Source organism: Elaeis guineensis, chromosome 1 (genome assembly GCF_000442705.2).
Source record: "Elaeis guineensis isolate ETL-2024a chromosome 1, EG11, whole genome shotgun sequence".
Classification (NCBI taxonomy): Eukaryota; Viridiplantae; Streptophyta; class Magnoliopsida; order Arecales; family Arecaceae; genus Elaeis; species Elaeis guineensis.
The window spans coordinates 7895546-7918645 of NC_025993.2; the positions used below are offsets into that span (position 1 = coordinate 7895546).

The following is a 23100-nucleotide window of genomic DNA, read 5'->3' on the forward strand; positions in this document are numbered from 1 at the left end:
TTTTTTTGGGTACAATATGTTGCATTTTTGTTTGTCTTACAAATTAGAGCCCTCAAAAGATAAAATGCCAACATATCCAACCCAAAAATAGAAGATTGCTAGCTACTACTTGATGAGGTCGTGTGACTACATGCTTGTGGCCTTTTATAGCATCTCTATACATCTATTGCTCATAAATGATAGATCTCAAGAGATCAACTTTATTCTGAAAGTGAAAATAATATAAATCAAGTATGTTAGCAATGTGTTTGATAAGCCTCCATGGCCATGGGAGCAAAGGAGTAGCAGCAACTTTGTTGCCCTTATTATTAGGATGTCATTTTCAAGGGACCATGTTAACTTCCATGAAAAATAACTGATTTTCATTTTTTTTTCCCCAATAAAAAGTCCTAATGCATATGTATTAACCATAATATAAAACAGTACATTCACTTCCCAATACCCAAAAAAAAGAGAAAAAAAAAAAAAAAAAAAAGGAAAAGGAGGTCAGTTCACAAGGTAGAACTCTATTAGGACATCTATAATCTATATGGGACACATAAGGGTCGATGTGCCCTCTTTCCCTCAGCCAACCTGTTGGATGGATGTTTGGTCAGAACACCATCTCTCAAGATCTTTTCGTTACTGTGCGATGCAGTAAGAAGAAAGAAAAAATAAAACAAAAACAATCAAAATACATAGATCAGCCACTAAAAATCTCGGCTCCACAGGGCATGCAAATTTCACTATAAAAAAAAAAATTTACAAGAGGAGATCCCATCTTCAACCCTCATACACCTAATTTCTCCCTCACGAGAAGTTCTCTCTCACAAAAGCTCTCTCTTGGAAGACCCCCCTGAATCCCAGAAGCGACTGCTGTTCGCTGTCCAAGAGCCTCCCTGCTCTTTCTCTCAGCATCGCAGGCTCTCTCGCGTCTCGTGTCGGGCCATGCTCTGTGCATCTGGCCCATGCACTACCGCACACTGGGCAGCGTCCCGCCACCTGCTACTGTGCCACTGCCGCTCCGCCAGCCTATCGCCGGCCACCGGCAAACCGCTGTCCCTCCGAGTTTCGTACCGATTTCAAAAGCACGTATCTCCTCCATCTGAGCTCCGTTTGGGATGACCTTGGTCTTGTTGGACTTCGTTTTTCGTCACAAATCTTGCTGTGGACTCAATATGGATCGAATCTCGAGATGTCAAATCCTAACACAATCAATTTATCACTTCATCAAAATGACTATAAGAAAATCCAATATGCCTAATCATCACATTGCATGATTTTATACGTTAAAATAGAATGAACAAATTGGGGCTCCAAGACCCCCTTGATAAACGTAAATATTAGTAGCTTAGTGCAAATTCCTAGAAAAAAATTGAGCCACACAAGTTATCTTAAAAATGTTTAGGTCCTAAGTCGAAATGGTGCAGTTATGGAAAAATGAAACAGACAAAAGCTATAAATGATGTTAAATAGCAAAATTTATAAGCACCCATGATTAGCATAGTAAGAAAAGAAGCATAAATCAACTTAGCTTCTTAGTTCTTATTAATGAATTGTGATATGTATATATGCATGAATTTATGTACATATGTGCCATGCAATGAGAGCCTGTTGAAACAGTTACAGCAGCCGTTTTAATGGTTATAATACCATTACAACAAGGGAAATTAAACCAAAATTGACCGAGAAGAGATGGAATTGATGGGCAGAGCACAGTTGGGTTCTATCGGGCTAGTTTGGAATGGAAAATTAGGTAGGAATATGGAATTAGTTTGGAGTATAGGGTTGGCTTTTTGAGTAATTTTTTGTACACTGTAGTGCAGTGCACCGCTCTTTCCCATTGGACTACGTAACTGTATTTTTTGATGTGAATTAAATACGTCAGTTATGCAAAAATAAAAATATATTCGTCATTAAATTTTTTAATTATAAAAATATCTTTCTTTCTTTATAACTTTTTGTTTTCAAGAAGGCATAATATGTCTTCAGGATATCGTAATAGGCCATAAGATATCATAATTTTTCAGAACAGAGGGATATTTTCATCATTCAAAATTTTAAATCAAAAAATAGAATTGCAGGTATTTAATGAGCGTAAAAAAACGAGGGCTACGTGATCCAATGGGATGGCATAGTGCACCACGTCAATTTTATTGCACCACATGCAGTGCACAAAATATTTTTCTGACTTTTTATTATGCTGGGCTATCTCAAAATCTAATCGTTCTTATATTTGCTCTAAGTTTGGGTGCTAATGTAAGCTGCCAAAATATTTTTTTTATATATTTTAGGGATGGGGGTTGGGGGAAGAAAAACATAGGAAGATGCCATGATAGTCTCGTCACTTTTTTTTTTTTTTCCCTAACTTTTTGGGTAAGGAAAAGGGGGCAGAATCCCCTATTTTCTTACTAACATTCCTGGGCGAGTCATTGGAAAAATAAATGAGAGCAGCTTCAAAGAATTGAAGGATGTTCTTTGGAATAATCTTGGCACATTCCGTCGTGTACGTGGTTCATTTCCATCCAGGCGTGCAGAGGACACGCCTAAAGTGTCCTAATATGGTAGAAAAACGCCACCTACCATGCTATGTGACCCTAGTGGAGTCCAACGACCATTTTCTAAATGTATACGTGGCAATTAGACCAACTTGGAAAAGATGTCAACACGACAATGGCCTCAGATCTTTTTTCGGCAATAGTTTGACAGAAATTGTGTTTGCACCTGTTAAACAGTTAAAATTTTTAATATAACAACATCTATTGGAATAATATATATATACACACACATAAAAACTTTGCTATGTTAGATCATGCTTTAATGCGTCACATTTGGTGTACTTCCATTTCTCACCTAATAAATTGACCAGTAGGTATTCTTCAAACGACCAGCATAGATTGATTTACGAAGGAAAGATAATTGTATGGATAATTTCTAAGATAATATGTAAATAATTGCAATATAAGAAATAGATACAACTATGCCTGGTACAAGTTTGAGAATACAAAATTGGCGATCTCCAATAAAGAGATGATCTTGCCATATATAGTCAAGATAGTTCAACATATCAAGCGTAGTTGTTTTAAGTATAGAACTTAAATTCAATTAAATTGAATGCAATTACGAAAACTATTAAGTGTTCAATGAGATGCACAAATATTTGATATTAGAGTGAGGATCCACTTGGACCATAGCAATATACATATTACTTGAACTTAATACTCATGATATTAGGAATTCTCCTAATAATCAGAATTGATATCACCATCTTGATATGATTGTCACGTTGTCGGCAGCTACCACCAAAATCGATGCGTAAAGTGATCTTGCAGAATCCTAAAGCTTATTGGATGATGGCGTTATCAACTAGATGAAATGCACATCAACATGTGTAATTGATTGTCCAATTTTTTAGGCTAGCATGCATAAAAAGACACGTGAAAATTAATATGATGCAAACCATATTATTTTTATGCATCTCTCTAACATGTTAAAACTATTATTTTATCCTTTTTGCCTTAGTTTGTACAAAAATTATTTTATCTTAATTTGCTTCAGAATCTATTTTTTATGATTTTTTTCTTAGATATCTCCCAACAACTTCGCATGAATCATGCGTGCTAATTTATAAGTGTGATGCACGTAGTTGCAAGAGAAAACTTGTTCCTCCTTGCAGAAAATTCTTTCATTAATTGCCACAAACAGGTGTCAAACGTCTTAAGTCTTAATTTAGTCTCAAAGTCATCTTGACTCCCGCCATTTCGCACCATTCGCAATGCCCATCTACTCCAACGTCACGTGCGAAAAGCAAACCTCAACAAATATTATTTTTATATTTAAAACGTGCGCTCCAAACCCTCCCTTATCCGCCTTAACGTTGTCCTCGAAGCTCCACGTGGCGACAACCTACCGGCCGAGCACCGTGCTCTCTTAGTTCCTGCCGCGTGGGAAAAAAGCACCCCCGCCCAGCCCCCGCCCTATCGCGAACGCCAGCGATCGGCAAGCCGCTCGTGCCACATCGGCACGCCAACGTGCGCTTCCGTCCAAAAAGGTGACGTAAGCCATGACAGAATCACCTCCGCCGCAATCCCGGCCACTTGTGCCTCCCTCGCCTGATTCTCGCCACGTGGCCCCATCCAATGGTTCCTAGTGCAGCCCGCCCGACTCCCTGCCGTCACTCCCACGTGGCCTTCTCGAAGCCCCCACGCTCCACCGGTGTCCTCATCCACCCCCGCTCCCCTCCCCCTTTCTATAAATCCAACGCGCCTCTTGGTTTTCAAGTTTCAAGCTTTATCCTCCCACCACTCGCAATAAAGAGGGCAACAAGAGAGCATAGATCGGACGGCGAGGAGGGAAAGAGAAGGAGAGATGAACGCCCGAGATCTGCAGCTGCCACCGGGGTTCCGCTTCCATCCAACGGACGAGGAGCTCGTGACGCACTACCTCTGCCGGAAATGCGCCGCCCTGCCCCTCGCCGTGCCCATCATCGCCGACATCGACCTCTATAAGTTCGACCCCTGGCAGCTCCCTGGTAAAATAAATAAATCGATCTCGACCCTCTGATCCGAATCATATGATCCTTAAAATCAGTAGCTGATACGTATGCCTCTTTATATATATTTACAGAGATGGCTTTGTACGGGGAGAAAGAGTGGTATTTCTTCTCGCCGAGGGATAGAAAGTATCCGAACGGGTCGAGGCCGAACCGGGCGGCCGGGTCGGGGTACTGGAAGGCGACCGGGGCGGACAAGCCGATCGGGACGCCCAAGCCGGTGGCGATAAAGAAGGCATTGGTTTTCTACACGGGGAAGGCGCCCAAAGGATTGAAGACCAACTGGATCATGCACGAGTACCGGCTCGCCGACGTCGACCGCTCCGCCCGCAGGAGCAACAGCCTCCGGGTACGTATAACCCTAATTGTAGGAAATAACCAAACAACGTGCGGCGTGAGTACGTGGCAGGCTTTTGTTAGGCCCGAAATATCATTCTTATTTTACATGATTTATCTTAGTGGTAAATCAGCTGATCCCGTGATGTGCGGCCAGTAAAATCCTGCCACGTACGTTATTTTGAAGGCTTTTGGGACTTGGACTGGCCGGTTCGTCCAGAATCGATGGCCGGCGTCCTTGAACTGGAAATCGACACGTAGCCCAAAATAAGGTGACGTCGTGGGACGCGTGTGGACCTCACCATGTTGGAAGATAAGTTGGTGTTCTCGGTTGATGTCACTATAAGGGCCCACCACCTATGAGGTAGGGTACGGCTGGTGACAAGGACTTCTAGCCGGGACTTTGGCTTTTGTACAGGTGTCCTAATTTAAATGGTTGCTTGGCCGGAAATTGCAATGTACGACCCTGGTTGCACTTAGACTGGCCCTCGACCTGCGAGCAACTTGCCAATAATCTTGCTCGGCGCGTTGTTTTCAGGATTTGGAAGCATTTGATTCCGTCTGCTTTCTTTCCGTAGTTATCCCCACACGCCTTTCGTAAAAGCCAAGACAACGACCCCAAAAAAGATTATTTTCTTTTAAATCGCAGCGCTAGTTAATGTATTTTTTTTATACCGACGATTGAGAGACACGTGTCGCTCGCAGCTGGACGATTCGGTCCTGTGCCGGATCTACAACAAGAAAGGCGGCGCGGAGAAGGCGACGGGGTCGGACAGGAAGGCGGCCGGTTGGAGGATGGCCGGGCGACCGGAGCCGGAGCGGAAGCCGGTGTTCGCCCAGCACGTGCCGGAGATGGTGTACTTTGACACAGCGGACTCGATGCCGAGGCTGCACACGGACTCGAGCTGCTCCGAGCGCGTGCTGTCCCCGGAGGTCACGTGGGAGAGGGAGGTCCAGAGCCAGCCCCGGGCGGTGCGGAGCCAGTGGGAGAAGGCCCTCGAGGTTCCGCTCATCAACGAGGGTCCGACTGCCTCGGCCAGTGGGATCGGGTTCTTCCCCCAGCTCGAACCGGGATCGCTTGAACCAGGGTTCAGAGACCCGCTCCAGGACATCCTCATGTACCTGGGCAAGCCCTTCTGAACCGGCACATGACGGAGTACGCACTGGTAATGTACGCGGTGGTGATGGAGTCTATGTGTTGACTCGGGGTGACTCAGGCGAGCCGCCGTGGAATCGGAGGAGGGCGTGCGACTGTTGGATGGTGATCAGATGGAGATGATGTGGCGGCGATGAGACCGCGTGGCTCCGAGTCGTGGGTTGGTGTAGGTGGGTGCCTGGGTTTAAGGATGTGTCTGTATGCATAATTGTTGGTTAGTGTAAGAGGCGGGTGAAATGCTCTTGCCGTTTGTAAAGAAAATTTTTGTGTAGTTGGGCTTCTATAAGTGCTGTGAAGTATAAATTATTATTATTAAAGTATACATGCGACTGTTCCGATAATTTTCTGGTCGTTTAGTTTTAGAAATTTCTCACACATCAAGGATGCCGCCCCTAAGTTTTGAAGAAAAATTGTCTCCAAATAAATAGATATATTCCATTCCCTATTTAACTATTTTCTATTTAATATAAATATAAGATTGTATCCGGAATAATCCCAATCAAGAAAAGCCATCATGAACTATTCTGCGAAAAAATTCGTCCTTGATATTCTTTCAACATTTTTGATAAATAAAAGCATCTTAAGCTAAAAGTTGGCTTAAACGTTACAACAAACAAAAATAGAAACAGTCTGCTCATAACTATTTTAATATACATAATTATTTTTATTTTATTTTTTTCTTTTCCTCTAGATTCTAAGTTGTAACACTGCCAAAGAAACACAGCAATCAGACCAAGTCTCCTCCCGTTTTATAGTGCATCTCCTGAGAAACCAAATGAACGTTTGTGCAAGTAAATAATTAAAAATAATAAGACTTCTTCAAAATGCAGCTCCAGTTCCCTTGGTGTCAAGATCTATGAAAGCACTTGTTTTATTAGAATTTGGTGCAGTTAGGATCATAATACTTCACCTCCGTGCAAGTTGAACAAAAAATAATTTTTCTTGCTAACTAGTCATACTGCTTCTCGAGTATGACATCGATGCTCATACTTTCTCCAATGATTGGTCAGTATTTTAATGGCCCTACATCACATCTAGGCTCCAATCTACCAACTGAAATATGGAACAAAACAATGACAGCATAAATTTCTAAATCATGGGAATCCACTCCACGCTAGGATAAATGATGACACAAGCACTGGTGCTCTAAAAGATATTTATAAATTGCATAACCACATTCACTATCCTTTGACACCCGGACATAGGGTCACAGAATATTGCCTTATCTAATCATTTAGATGAAGAACCGGGCCGCGCCCCCATGCCTGTGAACGCCACGTACTTCTCCAGAGCTGTCGATGGATCAGAGCCAGGGACTGAGCCTAGAAAAATCAGGGCCTTCCCTGAAGTCCAACAGTTCGAATATGATTCCCATTGGCTTCTCTATCTTGGATTATAACAAGCCTGGTCCACCATTCTATCTCAAGCATCAAAGATCCTTATCAACATAATGCCTCACTAATTACAACAAATTCCTGCCAATAAAGCTACACATTTATCCATTAACCTACCATCCACCATATAAAGAATCCCAAGCACCATCCTGATCACTATGTGCTTTCTGGTCGCTCTGAACCATTGCCATGTAAATCATGGCCGAACTCAAATTTAATCCTGTCCTCCTTTGAGAAGTATCTCTGATTATTTCTGAAACAAAAAATAGCAAAAAGCTACGTGAATGAACATGGTCTTCATAACGAATATAAAAGGGAGAAAATTGCAAAAGGGCCGCCCTGATGGTCGAACGCAAAACCAGCTTGCCAAGGCAAACGAAGTACTGGGTGCTCTAGAACAGGAACCCTTGCTCCTGGTCTAGTAAATACTATATCCACAGGAAAACTAAGCCTAAAAGTACAAGTTATCGACATGAGGAAACTGTCCAGCTTCTACAGCATATAACAAAATGCATGCTGGTGCCCACAAATAGCTGTTCCTGCGATCATTCTGCAAACCCCTGCTATAAAATGAAAATGGAAGTAGGCTTCAAGTGCTGATTTTGGGTACTTGAACACCCAAATCTGGCTTATCACACCAAGGATTTTTCATACCAAAGATCAGATGTAATCTGCCCAGCAATGTCTGAATTTTCTCCCAAAGGTCAGGAGGAAAAACCATCTCAAGCATCAAGCATCACAACAGAAGCAATCAACACTGTTTTATTGCTTAATATTTCTTGCTGTAAACATGATAGCAGTGACAAGGATGGGGGATTGGTGAAGCATAACCGGCATACAAAGGAAAAACAGGCTTCCTCTGGAATCCACTGACCAGATCATGTGGAGCGGGCATGATGGGTACGAGAAGCCCAAACTCCAAAAACAAGAAACCAAAATATAAACAAGATTGCCCAATAGCGTGCTGGTCCATACTTGATTCTTGATAGTACAACCTGTCATTAAAAAAAGACTTAACAATCTTTCATCTATGATATAGAGGAGCACACCAACTTCATCTAACCAACAGAATGTAATAATTATATCTATTGAACAAATGAAAAGTGTCATAAATATTCTACTATTTTTCTACACTAGCATGATAAATAGAATGGTATCTAATAGAAATAATATGTTCATTCACAGGTTGACCAAGTATCATTGGAGTCCCTTGTTACTTGATTAATGACCAGTGTCTCAATCTCCTATTAACCATACAACCTTGTGCTCCCAAGCATTAGATTAAACAGACATAGCACGAGAAGCCAGAAATTGGAAACTAAAATAACATTAGGGGTGCCAATTGGTTATAGTAATGTTACTGGGTGTCGGACAACAATGACCTGTGTTTGATCCTGCCAATGCTCTGATTTTGACTACGCTTTCTCCCACAATTCTCTCAGGGCACAATCTAGCACAAATATTCACCTCTGGTCATTGCCTTGTCCACCACTAGATACATATTAAACCCTTGACCAAGTTACCACTGGCTTCCAAATGTTGCTAACACATAGGATTTTTAAACATCAACCGTAAACTGATGTAATATTATCAACCAATGTAGACAAAAGCAAGGTCTTGATCTTGCCAATCTCAACCCCTTCCCAAGCCAAGATCTACTTCTTATTCCTTCACCAATCCTGAGCTGACTCCACATGCTTCTAGCCACTATGCTTCCTAATTGCATTTCCTCCAATGTCCACTTGATGAACTAGGCAAGTTATGCAGAGCAATCCAATATCCTGGGCAAAGTTTTACTGGAACAATGATAGATGAAATACAGAGCATAGACAACATTAACTAAAGAAACTTGGTCTAGCACTTAAAGACAATAATAGATGACTTCTGGTAATAAAACCTGTTCCCTGCCCCAAACTGGATTCCGCTCTTGTTCACATTAATCAGACAACTGCAAATTGTAACCTCATATAGTATGTCACTCCCTTGTTGTTCAGACTCCTGTTTAAGTTCTTGGCTTCCTGCATTCGCCAAATTAAATAAAGCAGGATGTACATTTTTTTATATGGTCACACTGGCATGATGGCAAAATTTTGTATGACTCTATAGCTCTATATAAATTCTCTACAGACTAATGTGGTTTTATACCCCTCTAGCATGCCATTGAAGTGAGCCACCACGAAATCTCTTGCCCGAGGAACACTTTTTTCCCATTTGTTGATTATATTATTAGATGTTTTTGAAAAAGTAATTTTTTTACAAAAGATCTAGCACAGGAATAGGAAGTTCTCTCCTTAAGAAGCACAAATACATGTCCACCAGTTCGCCTTACGAACTACAGATTCATGGAGCACAAAACTGATGCCTGATCTGTCATAAGATTCCAACATAGCTGATCTTGATCCACTATAAAAGTTCTGAATGACACTTTGTTCTCTTAATGCAAAACCATCTTAAGATATAAAATGAATTATAGATTACAGGCAAAGAAAGCATATCAGAAGTTGGGCCCAGAAAAAAAAAACATAAATCAAAAGTCAAAATCTTCATTTAACAAAAAAGGGATCAGGTGTTCAAGAATATAAAATGAGGGATTTACTTACAAACCGAAGGAAGATCACAACCGTCAAGGCGCATATACCTCCAAGAAGAATATGAAGACCATTTTTTGCAGTTTTCTGCACACCAGTGAGAAATTTGTATGTGAAGCAGCACAATGTATCAGCAAAGTGAACAATTGTTATTTGATCAATGGCCACTGAAAACTTACTATGCACCAATTAATCATCCATTCCACAAAATTATGAGATGTATGCAGATTATGCCTATATATACGACTATACATAGGTGGAATGATTTTGAATTTCCACTACAAGTTTAACAGTGATATTTGATCATTCCCCTGGAAAATCGTGACAATTCAAACAGAAATCCCAGCCACCATTATCAGTTGAAAAATTTAAATTGGCACCAATTGAATGCATACCTTTCCAACGTGAGGAGCAATTAACCATGCAAGGGTAACAGTAAGAAGGCCAGTAGCAACTAAAATTCCTGTGCCCTCAATAGCCCATTTAGTTGTTGGATTATCGGTGTGCACCACATTTTCTGTTGGGTTATCAGGCAACTCGTCTGCAATTTCTTGTGAAACTGTTATGGAATGACTCTGAGGATTGAACCACAATGATATCTCACTTAGTCTTTGTCTTCGGATAGCAGCAATAGCATCAGGATCTACACCTGAAGCTGTCTCAGTAGATACATGAGTAAGCTCCCCCGTAGCTGTCCTTTCCCTTAATGCTTCATAGTCCTTCAAGGAAGCCATGACCTTTCTGAAATCTGCAGGCCTTACATTTTTAGCAACATCTCCACATATCTCACATGTAGTGGATCCATGGTTTATAAACCACTTCAATGCACAGGCATAGTGTGCAAGAGCAAGATCATTTTTGCAGGAACATCCTAGTTCAAATAGTGTGTCTTGGTGATGATATGAGCCTGTTTCTACATCAGTGCTACAAACAAATATCTCCCCTTCAGGGCTTATGAACTCTATAAATCCAGGAATCCGTCCGCAATTCTTGGAATCTTCATCCTTTTCAGCAATTCTCTTGGAAGCTTTATCTCCATCTTTGTTGATTTTTAAAATTTCTTGTGACAGGGGGACAATGTCCAAGAAACCTAAGGCAGCATCCCCCCTTCTGTCTGATTCTGCACTATGGCACACCCTACAAAGCAAGAGACCTGCATCCCTATCTGTGCTACAATTTGATGCACGTGATGTATCTGTGCTATGTCTTGATGTATGTGATGTATATAACTTCTGACCACTCATGGAAGTGCAAGAATTTGTATCATTCACTTCACCATCATGAAACTGCATATGTTCTTCTGTGAGGCCCATTGGATAAATTAGACTCCTCTAAGGTCACCAGAATATTATGAGCTTACTCCTAAGAAAGTGGCCCACCTTACAGCAAAGTTATGGTTGAAACAGAATAACAAGCTAGTGGTATTCCTACATCGCATGAAAATAAGGCAACCACACAGCCTCTATGACAATTTGGACAAAGTTTTTTACAAAGCTGAACATTTAAGATGATCTGTGCTTCAGTAACAAAGACAAGTCAGGCATGCGAGTGACTTCAAAAGGTTGAACGAAATCGACGACTGACAGGCCAGTTCAGAATCCAAAAACTGCACCAGCAACCAATATCATGTTTAACTATCACAGTTCAGATTTATAATTACAAAATTACAACAAAAAAAAAAAAATCTTGCATTTCCTCGAAAATTTTGCAAATTTAAGAAGATTGGCACGCGCGCGCGCGCACGCGCACACACACACACAAAAAAAAAAAAAGCCCTTAATTATTTCAGAGACAAACATAGGGGGAGAGGGAGGGTGGGAGATCAACTGTTTTAAGACTCCAATATAAGCATTATATCTGGATCTGGTCACTACTGGAAATAGTGATGGAGAAAGACTAAATCTCACTTCACACAAATAGATTTTGGAACCAAATGATGCAGTCTGTATCTTAAGTTCGAATCAATTACCCAAAGCCCTTTTAATGTATGAGCATAAAAGGAACATTTCTGATCCCATATACTAATTCAAAGAAACCGATATTGTCAACAAACATTTTTGTAAAACTTTTAGAAGGAATTATCAGAAAGACAAGTTGGAGAACTGGATGAGCAAAAAGTCAATATAAGTACCTGGATGGTTAGATACTGAAAGAAAGTACGAGTGCTTGCTCCCATTCCAAGCACTCCCATTCCCCCTGACAAGAGATTGCAGAAGCCCAAGTCCAACCAAAAAAAGGGGCCAAATATGAAAGAGAGTACAACAATAGTTCATAGAGTGTTGGTTTCAAAATGGATAGCAAGCTCCCCATAACAAAAGATCATAAAACCTGCAAGCAAGTTATCCTTTGAACATGTACAATAGGACCAAGCAGAAAGGCAAGTATTCATATTACCCGCAAGTTAAGCAAGAGATCTACAAATCTGATAAAACTAGACAAGGAATAGATCAGTATCCCCCAATATAGTATAGGGCCATATCAAATTAACATGAACTGTTGAGGAGCATATAACACATCCAATGGCCTTCTTTAACTGATCTGTGCTGAAAGTATACAATAGTGTTGGAATGGAGTCAGTTTTTAAATTGACTAAACCTACAAAATTCCTGAAACCATTAAGAGTAAAAGAAATTAACTATTCCCAATCATAAAGATCCAAGGCCAACCTTTTTTACAACAACTTATACACATAGAAAAGATGTGACTAGTTGGTAGGGGCTTGCTTGTAGTGCAACTGCACAATGCATGGAAAAACAATAGTATTATTTATAGTCCAACTAGCTGCAAATCTCCTGCATTAACATTACTAATTGCAATACACGATATAGATCATAGAACTTTAGCACAACAATGACTAGTATAAGCCATTACAAATTACAGTACCCCCTAAAAATCTGTCGTAATATGAATGTATTAAGGTCATGTCTTTTGGCTATTATTTATGAACAAAAAACAATTGAACAACATTAGAAACCTTCTCAGCACCCATAGAGTTACTAAACCCAGCTACAAAGCTAGACACGAACAAAAACAAACTGTCTTGAGCATCCCCTTCCGAAGAGATGGTCTGAGTTGCTATGCTTGGTTTAATTATTTAAACAAAAGACTGTTAGATTTTTTTTTTTTCCAAATAAAACTTGTTATTGATTTCATGTAGTCAACAAATGAATTTAAGGATTTCGACAAAATCGGATACTATTAAACTTGATGCTAATAAAAGGTCCCTTGAGGATAAAGCACATCCTATTGTTGTTGCTTGTTCAAAAGGCAAATAAACTGCATTGGCCCCCAATATTATTTTAAAGAGTGTATCAGATGATGACAACAAACATGCTTTATCAAGGGCTTACTCTTCTATCCACTTTAAGCATGGGTCCATGGATGACTTTACCCTTACCGTACAAGTTAGAAGCATCTCATATGGATATGCTTCTATCATCTTTAATGGGGTGACCATGTAATAATAGCCATTTTCAAAAAATTGGCAGAGCGTGTAATTGTTTGTGCATGTACTACCTTTCCCCTACTGCCTGCAATCTCTGTTTGTGATTAAGAGTTTGATTTTCGTAACTTATTTATGATCCCTTATTTAAAAAGAGAGGCCAAAAATACTGAAAATAATTTAGCAGTCTTCCATTAAGGTATCTTGTTTTTCCTGGGAAAAAGACCTGAAAGTTTTCCCCTTAGAAGATTGAATCTTTCAATCATGTTTCTTGAAAGGAAAATACCTGAACATGAAATCTGCTCTATGTAGAGGCTAAAATGTGGCAATTTTCATATGCTCCCAAAAACAACAGGAAGAAAAGAACTTCAGTTTTTTCAAAGCATCACCACATGCCTTTTCCCTTTTTTCTTCTTTTCTCACCAACCACCAAATTATCTGCAAACAAACATCTGAACAACATTTTCTTATTTTCTTTTTCCTCATACAAAACCTTGATTTCCCTGTTAAAATAAAGAAACCTTTTGCTCTCCGAAGCATGGTGATACAATCAATTTTTTGTTTTCAAATCTTTCATTTTATTTTTTTGGCTTCCATTGCTTTCCCTTCAAAAAATGAAAAATGCAACTAGCTTCAAGGTTTTTCTGCAAATGGGTATGACAATTCCTGGCATACACCAGGTTTTTTTTCCATTTCCTTATCGATCGATCTAAGCACTACTAATGAGAAAAGAATAGTTGTTCCTTGTCATTCAAAAACTCACCTAGAAAATTGTGCATGACCTTTCATTTGAAATATTTTTTCATATTTTTCCCATATCTTAGTAAGTTGTAACAAAGGAACCAAAAAACCGCTTATATAGTACCTTCACTACAAAACGAAACTAAACTAAACATAATAGCAACTTTTTCATTCATCCAGCATGAGCAAAACCTTGACTCTCCTTGCATGTTCCTACTCACCCCAGAAACAGCCATCATTCCTTGCTACTGTCAGAAATGTACCTACAAAGAACTCGGAATCAATTTAGACCTCTTATGCTTCTCAGACGCCTAACAAAAAAATATCTGTCACATACCAACACAGGAAGAACGCCGTGCCTTTTGTGGATACCAACGTAGCTACCAAGAGCTATGAGACTACAAACCCACCGTAAAGGACGGCAGAGTGTCATTTCCATCCTTCACAATTTAGTTCCGTTGATACGCAATAAAATCACCCAAAATCACAGCGAGCCTTGATCACAGAACCCTACAATTATCAAAAATTAGGTCAGGGAATCGTAGATTCATCGATTCCCTCTCAAAATCCATTCCGAAAGTACTTCAACAGCTCAACATGATTACGTGGGATTATAATTCAAGGCCCAGGAACTAAAAAAACCACTCAAATTATACATAAATCAGTGGATACTTTCCTCCTTTTGTGGATTAGGAACTAGAACTCGAACACATTTCTGAGGTTCCACAGTTCACATAATTAAATCACAATAAACGCCAGAAACAAAACCTCAACTGGATCGCTGCTTCGCTCCACTGTATGCGTCGGACCAAAAAAAAATTCCAAAACGACTCATCAAAAAAAAAGTTATTAAATCCCTATCTAGGGTTCCTATACATGCCAAATTCACGGCTTAATGGAGTACAGTAACATTTCAGCGATTTATTTCACACAAGTAAAAGGGAATTCGAAGGAAGAGGGAATGAACTCACCGTTCGAAGACTCTGCAAAGAAGTCTCCTGACCGAACTCGCCCGCTATCGATGCCGCTGGAGGAAGAAGAAAAGGACGCAGCACAGACGGAGAATCTACTTGGCTCCTTGGAGTGACATGGCGCACCGTGGAAAAGGTGGCCGGTTAGTGCCGCGTAGTTACCATGAAAGCAATGCTGCCTTACGGACGGATACACAGTCATTTCTATGCGGGCGTGAGGACACCCCCTCCTAAAGTCCTATCTATTGATGCTGTTGTACCTAAATGTCCATCCACTAAAAGAAATATAAGATTCATTGAAAATATTCAAAAGGTAAGGGAGATGGTAGATTCAAAGTTAAAGTTTGTGTCATAACATTAGGAAGGTGGCATTGCTTGACTGATGGATTTCCCACTGATATCTCCCTTTTTTTATTATAATATTGACTTAGGAAAAGTGTAATTGTGGTAGCCACATGTTTGGTGTAGAAACCAAAGGCAATGGGACAATGAATGATATCTAAGAAGAGCGGCTCAACAGTTATATGAGATGTTGATGTACTTGGCATGGAATTGCACTTTGTAATGTACCAAAATGAATGGTACCTAAGTATCATGGTGGTGGTTGTAAAAGCCAGGTTAGGCCATCAGGCACTAAGCGGCCAGAGAATCTAGTGCTTTTAAGAGTAAAATTTAGGCTTAATGCATGATTAAGTGTTTTGACTAAGTCAAAACCGGATCATGTGTGGTGACATACAAGGCATAAGGGATATGAGATGGTTTTGGGGTGCATGGTTGCGTGATTTTAGAAAATCAATATAATTGCACCCTTACCACATGGACTTGATTAGCAAAATATAGGTACCATGGGCCGTCCATTGAGGCGAAATTCTCTTGTTATGTATTTCGAGTTAAGAGGACATTTCCTCTTGGAATTGCAAGTGAGGTACATTCTCAACTGAAAGTGTTTCAAGCGAGCCAAGTTGTAGCATGATAGAATCTGGATACTTTTCTAGCATGTCATGCAGCTAAGGTTCCGAGGTACATTATTGATTATATCTAGTATCTTAAAAATTCTTTAACTCCTTTGCTTATCGGCCACTGAGAGATAGGGATTATATTATATATTTGTTTGTTGTCTGGTTAGAGAGATAACTACCAATCATCGACCAACGAAGGACCTTCCATATTCTTTTTGCACTCTTTCTTGTCCCAAATCTAGATCTAGACGAGGGAAAGACTTGAACCCAAAGTCAATGTCATTTCATGAAGCTGTTACCTATAGTATTTGGTATTCTCAAATCGAGCTTTATTTGAAACAACCTAATAAATCTCCATCATGAAAATGTTTGTGATTATGCTAAAACATGTTGGTCTTAATTATGAGCTACCAATAGACTTTCTAATAACTTTACGAAGAAAAATTGTTATAATCCACAAGCTAAGGAAGATGGATATTTTTTTTGTCATGAAAATCTTGCCACACAAGCATGATCCAATTAGCATCCTTAGTAAGCAACATGTCACCTAAGGAAGATGGATGCTTTTTTGAATAAATTACAAGAACACAACCTTAATTTTAGTCCAATTTCACTTATACTCTCTTAAGTTTAAAAAGTATCAAAGTAGTCATTCCAAATTTTAAAAAGCTCCAAAATAATCTTACCATTTTTCTCCATTAACGGAATGATGTAATATGACCATCACATGATATCATTATTTTATAAAAATGATCAAAATATCCTTATCCCCATCTCCTCCCTTCTCTCCGATTAATCCCTTCCTTCTTCATCGTTGGCATTTTTCTTTCTCCTTTCTTGTTCTCTCTCCTCTCTTCCTCCTCACCTACTTCTCCTCCATAGTGGCTCCCTCCATCTCCACTCATTCCTCACCGATGACCCCTTATTCTCCTTTCCCTCACGTACTTCATTTTCTCATCCTCCTCCTCCCAGCTCGCTCACGAGCTCTTCCCCTCTATGATGGCTCCCTTCACTTCCAACCATTTTTTACTGACGATCCCTCCTTCTCTTCCTCCTCCTCCTTCAAGCCGTCTACCACCTCCATCCTTTTTTATCGGTAACCTATCCTTCCTTTTCTTCTTCCTCCTCACTCCCATCTCCTCATTATTGTCTATTTCCTCCAACGCCGCCCATGAGCTCTCCCCCTCCACGATGTTTCTCTCCACCTCCACCCATTCCTCGCTGATAGTACCTCTCTTCTCATTATTTTTCTCCTTATCCACTTTTTCTTCTCATCCTTCAAACCCACCCATAAACCCTTCATCTCTATAGTGGCTCCCTTTACCTGTACCCCTTCTTGCCAACAACCCATCCTTCCCTCTCTTTTTCTTTCTCACCCTCCCGGTCCTCATTATCCTCCTCCTCCAAGCTCACCCATAAGCTTTCTCTCTCCACAATGGCTCTATCTATCTCTGTCCTTCCTTATCGGTGATCCCTCCTTCTCTTTCTCTTCTTCCTCCTCATCCCTTTCTCCTCTTTTTCTTCTAATCCTACATACATTACCTTCGACACCATCCTCCTCTTTCACACCGACCTCCAAGACCCCACCCTCCCTCTCCACGGCACCTCTCTCCATCTCCACCTCTTCTTCATCCGTCTACTATATAAGCAAGAGGCATATTCATTTATTAAAATGGCAAGCTCACACTGTTTGTTGGTAAGTGAATGACAGAACCATTTTTGAATATCTCAAAAACTTGAAGAGCTATTTTAACACCTTTGAAAGTCGAAAAGGTGTATGTGAAATTGAGCTAAAATTAAAGAGATGTTCCTATAATTTATCTCATTTTTTGTATGAAAAATTGACCAGACAAACTTGGTCCTATAAACATCTCTTTTTTTTTTTTTTGTAAAGATCCAATAAGCATCTTTAGTAACTAACATATCATGCTAGAGCAAAATTAGTAAATGCTATTTGACATCTTTCTTTTTGTTAACATGATTTTAGATGATCAGATGATTTTAGCGATCACATAACTTTGGAAGATATTACAGGATTTTAAGGGTCACATGATTTTACATATCACATAAAAACCCATATTAGCCTATGTTTTTTTTTTTGGTTTGCATGATCCTGAATTGGCCTATATTATTTTTCTTGTATAGAGTTTGTGCACTAATATATATAATCCTAAGATGTACCGAATGTGATTAAAAAAAAATATATAAAGTATTCTCTCTCTCTCTCTCTCTTATTTTTCTCTTCTTCTATAAATATTTTAACATGATATCAAAACAACTAATTATCTAATACGCCACAGCCATCCCTTCTACCTTTATTGTGGCCATCTTTGCCATGTCTAAAAGCCTTGAAGATCCCCTTTACCAACCTATCGATCTTTGTTTCTATGCAAATTATCTATTTTGCAGATTTTCTATTTTTTTTCTAGATTAATATTCAAAGATCTTTTTTTTTATTGAATCTGCAACTCCTCTCCACTATTTTTCTCAGTTTTAGATCTTCTGTCATCTCTCCTCATTATCACTCGGCCTTTCTCTCCATCTCTGATTTCACTTGCTATCTTTGGCTCCTTCACCATTCAGTCGGAGGTTTTTTGCTCCTCTTCCACAATGCATTCATTTGCAAGGATCGTTGACCTTTGGTTATTTTCTCTCCGAGTGCCAGCTGGCACTGCAACCACAACTTTCTATTTGTCTCCTTATTGCCACATCACATAAAGCAGCCATAATAATTGACATGTCATTTTGCCATATCAACATAAAATAAAACATGACATCTGACCACATCATTATTTGTCCAGTCATAAAACATGTCACATTAGCTGTTTTTCCATATCACTTCAATGTAAGAACCATATTAGCCGCTAATTAGATACCACAATCCATATCGTTAAAGATATCGATAAATCACATTAGTTAGTCATGTCACCAAATATGTTAATTGGCTATTTCGACAAACACACCAGTCTGCCACCTTAGTCAACCATGTTAGTGGATACATTAATCAGCCATATTAGTGGACACATCAATCTGCCATATCAGTTGGCTATGTCAACATTGTTGAACATATCTATTTGCTGCATTAGCCCCTTGATCTACCATATCAGTTTCTAAATTGCTATATTAGTTCCTATTCTATCATGTTAGATTCTATAATATCACATCAGTTTGATATATCAATCTATTAGATGGGTTTTGAGCTAAGTCAGCTCCAAATTTGCCGCATCAACTTCTGAATTACTATGTCAACTTCTAATTTGCCACACCAGATTCTATACTATTATATCAACTTAACATACAATGTGTCATATATGCTTATGAGTTGCTAGTTAACTCATGATTTGCTACATCAGCTTTTGAGTTTATGTAATAGCTCCTGATTTGTCATGTTAGTTGTTGTATTGCTATATTAGCTCTTGATCTATCACTCCAATCTTTGAGCTACCACATCAGCTCCTGATCTACTATCACACTAGCTTCTGAGCTGTTATGTCAGCTTCTTGTCTATCATGTTAGCTTTTGAGCTGTTATTTCAGTTTCTAATATGTCATATTAGTTTCTGGTTATATTTATAATTTAGTTTACCAACTTAAGTTGACAAATAAAGTGCCACTTTGAGTTTGAGGGGGGTATTAGTATGATTTTAGATGATCACATAGTTTTAAGATCATATGATTTTAGATAAGATTGAAAATGAGTTGGGTTGACTTGTGACTTGATTTACCCTGACCCACTTAAGCCTAATTTGACCCATTTTAAAAGATCTGTAGGGTCGAGTCAAGTTATCAAATTGGACCAATTCCATTTTTTGGGTTGGGTTTGGGTTTATTGAATTTGAACCCAAATCCGATTTAACTCGACTCTTTTGATTTTTGGATCAATTTTGGATCTTATACTCTATGACTTGACCCGGACCCATATGATTAAAACCCGAACCTATTTGAGCCTCTAAATTATGATTTAAAATTTATATGAGCAATGTCTTTAACATAGATATATGTTTAAAAAATTATTTTTATATTTTAATTTATTTTGAGAGAAATCTTTTTTTATGTTTATATTTTATAGTTGATAATAGTTAGCCATGTGGTAATTAAAACGCTGTTGGCTACATTTGATTTGGACTCGATGTAGATCCAAATTTTTCGGATTGGAGCTGGGTTATATATGAACTCAATCCAACTCGAATAATTTGTTGGGTCGAAAGTGTTGGCCATGGATCCAATCCAAGTTGATCCGATCTTTTATTAGGTTGGGTGTGAGTCTAATATTAGGATCTGATCAAGAATCAGATCGGATCAGAATCACTCATGATCCGATTCGATTGGATCCATCTATATCTTTTTTAAATAATTACATAATTTTAGAGATCATATGACAATTCATATTACTAATATATATAATCTTTGAGATACAATGAATATGATTAAAACAGAGATATGGGATCCTTTTCGTGGGTTAGAGAACTAATACTCGTAAAACAGTGTTAGCATACAAGTACAATGTCAATCACCCTTCTCCCATGGCTTGTGATTTTAGTGCAGGCCTCCGCAATGTACCAAGACAAGCAATGATACACCTGTGCTCCACAGCAGGGCCGGTCCGTTCTTTAGGTCTGGGGCCAAATAAAAAAATAGAGCTTCTCTATTAAAAATTAATATATTTTAAATATTAATTATTATTAAAAAATTAATCTACATGCATTTTGTAATACAAAATTTCTTATAATTTTTTTATAATCAATATTTGACAATAATTTTTCTTCAATAGACAGTATAGCTAAACCATTTAATTTTTCTTGTAACATCGTTGATCGTAAATATAATTTTAATAATTTTAATTTTGAGAAACTTCTTTCAGTAGAGACAACGGTGACAGGTATGGTCAATAATATTCTATATGCAATTGATACATTTGGATAACAATTCATTTCATTAATATAATTAAATATATTCATAGCAGTATTTTTTTCTTTTGGCATAATTATTTTTAGAACTTTTAATTCTGAAAATAAATCAATCCCATCAAGATCATAATGATTATCATTTGTTAAAATACTTTGAAGATTAAGATAAAATTTTTTCAGACTTTCTTCATCCAATGAAATTAATATTTTGAAATCAAACAAAAATTCAAAATTATTTTCATATAATTGAAATTGTTCAAACCTATGTTTCAATGAAAAGATAGCTTGATCTACTAAATATAAAAAATAATTAACTCTAAATGATTCTTCTGGTGATTGTTCAATATCCACATTAACATCTTCATCAAATTATTTTTTCTTTTTACTTGATATTTTATACGAAATATAGAATCAAGGGAGGTGTTGCGAGGCGATGAGAGGGGATAAGAATTGAGAAATTACGAGAGAAATTGAGATGACGAGAGCTAAAAAGCTATTGCTAGGAGCCGTTGGGGAGTCGGGACTCCGGAGAGGAAGAATGACGTTTGGTTTACCCAAAAAAAGAACAGGGAGAAAGGCGTTGTGAGGTGATGAGAAATTACGGGAGAAATCGAGATGACGAGAGCTAAAAAGCTCTTGCTGGGGCTTGGGAGCCATTGGGAGTCGGGATTCGGAAGAGGAAGAATGGCGTTTTGTTTGGGGAGTCGGGACTCTAGAGAGGAAGAATGACGTTTGGTTTACTCAAAAAAAGAACAGGAGAAAGGCATTGCGAGGTGATGAGAAATTATGGGAGAAATCGAGATGATGAGAGCTAAAAAGCTCTTGCCGGGGCTTGGAGCCGTTGGGAGTCAGGACTCGAAAAAGAAAGAATGGCATTTTGTTTACTCAAAAAAAAAAAAAATTTGGGGCCTGGGGCGGTCGCCCAATTTGACCCGCCCCAGGGCCGGCACTGCTCCACAGCCAAAACCGGCCACAAGGTGACATGGCATGATGGTGATGGTCCCCAAAGTTCAACAGATCAGATCCATGGCACATAGTTTTTTGGGAAAAACAAAGAAAGGTAAGCAATTTTCTCATCATCATCATCAGCAACAGCTTTTTCTTCCATCTTAGAAGCCTCCAATTCCTTATTACACGCACCTCCAAGCCGGTCCTTAAAGCTGCAATAATCTTCTCTACTTACCAACAAAAATGCCCCCCATCCCACCAGGTCGAGTACTCCAGAGCTAGAACAACTGTCGGCGAGTAGAGGAAGGTGACACAACAGTAGTCGGCAAACTACCGGGTCGTCATCGTATAGTCCCCAGTTAGACCGCGCACGCTATGCGTGAAGGATGACAGCTGTAACGTCTTCGATCAGATCTAGCGGTGGAAAGGGGAGAGAATAATTCATGTCTTCACACCACGTGATTCGTTGCTGTTGGGCCTCCTCCCTTCACCGACACTCCTACGTTCCACATTTGACCTCAAATTTTTGCCGGTATTTGAATCTTTTCTTTTATTCCTTATTTTATCTCAAGATATCGTCCAAGAGGTCAATTTCCCAGGTCAACACGTTTACACGGCAAATCTGGAAGCAACTTAGTTTATGTTGACAAAATCCAATAAATATTTAATTTTTATATTTAAAAATATATACAACCTATTTTTTATAATTGATTTGTAGACTATAATACTTGATATGATATTTTATGAATGGAATGTATCCTCCAGTCAAAAAAATAATTTATCTTTCTTTCACATAAATTTTTCATTGGATCTTGAATTAATAATTTTTAAATTTATATAATTAGATGAATGAAATAGCTTTTGTGCATGGCATGATCTAATAACCAATGTTAAAAAAAATCAATCATTCTTCTATGCAAAATATACAATTTAAATTTTTTTATAAAAAATAGAATTTTTATTGTTTAAATGCTATTGATTTGTATAAAGTTGGATTCTATCATGCAATGGGAGTAAATTGACACAAAGTGATAAGTGAGACTGCTGAACTATGATCAAATCCACCAAAAGAAATCTAAACTAAAACTATGAAAGAAAAATAATAACCAGGACTCCTGCAATTAATTC

At 38.7% G+C, this 23100-nt stretch overlaps 2 protein-coding genes across 8 annotated transcripts; one reads left to right on the plus strand and one right to left on the minus strand.

Moving 5' to 3' along the window:
- The first annotated feature begins 4260 nt into the window (after nucleotides 1-4260).
- On the plus strand, nucleotides 4261-6345 carry LOC105037120 (NAC domain-containing protein 48). The gene is made up of 3 exons (XM_010912822.3): nucleotides 4261-4510; nucleotides 4606-4880; nucleotides 5573-6345. The coding sequence occupies exons 1-3, from the start codon at nucleotides 4348-4350 to the stop codon at nucleotides 6005-6007; spliced, it is 873 nt and encodes a 290-aa protein (XP_010911124.1). The 5' UTR covers nucleotides 4261-4347; the 3' UTR covers nucleotides 6008-6345.
- A 1816-nt stretch (nucleotides 6346-8161) lies between these two features.
- LOC105037099 (uncharacterized) lies at nucleotides 8162-15376 on the minus strand. 7 transcript variants are annotated; one of them, XM_029262457.2, is made up of 7 exons: nucleotides 15160-15276; nucleotides 14526-14698; nucleotides 14410-14451; nucleotides 12137-12333; nucleotides 10401-11611; nucleotides 10018-10092; nucleotides 8162-8412 (listed from the first exon to the last, which is right to left on the minus strand). In XM_029262457.2, exons 5-7 carry the CDS (start codon nucleotides 11316-11318, stop codon nucleotides 8296-8298), a joined length of 1110 nt encoding a protein of 369 aa, XP_029118290.1. In that variant the 5' UTR covers nucleotides 11319-11611; nucleotides 12137-12333; nucleotides 14410-14451; nucleotides 14526-14698; nucleotides 15160-15276; the 3' UTR covers nucleotides 8162-8295. The 7 variants fall into 7 exon arrangements, with proteins under 7 accessions (XP_029118290.1, XP_073103189.1, XP_073103128.1 ...); XM_073247088.1 differs by lacking the exon at nucleotides 12137-12333; XM_073247027.1 differs by having other exon boundaries at nucleotides 14410-14698.
- Nucleotides 15377-23100: the final 7724 nt, after the last annotated feature.

Excerpts from the sequence above, each read along its gene's own strand:
- LOC105037120 (XM_010912822.3), top strand. The coding sequence starts at position 4,348 with ATGAACGCCCGAGATCTGCAGCTGCCACCGGGGTTCCGCTTCCATCCA. Across the intron at positions 4,511-4,605 it reads CGACCCCTGGCAGCTCCCTG|AGATGGCTTTGTACGGGGAG; the intron begins GTAAAATAAATA and ends ATATATTTACAG. Across the intron at positions 4,881-5,572 it reads GCAGGAGCAACAGCCTCCGG|CTGGACGATTCGGTCCTGTG; the intron begins GTACGTATAACC and ends TGTCGCTCGCAG.
- LOC105037099 (XM_010912815.4), bottom strand. The coding sequence starts at position 15,361 with ATGACTGTGTATCCGTCCGTAAGGCAGCATTGCTTTCATGGTAACTAC. Across the intron at positions 11,306-15,159 it reads CTTTGCAGAGTCTTCGAACG|AAGAACATATGCAGTTTCAT; the intron begins GTGAGTTCATTC and ends TGGGCCTCACAG. Across the intron at positions 10,093-10,400 it reads TTGCTCCTCACGTTGGAAAG|AAAACTGCAAAAAATGGTCT; the intron begins GTATGCATTCAA and ends ACTGGTGTGCAG.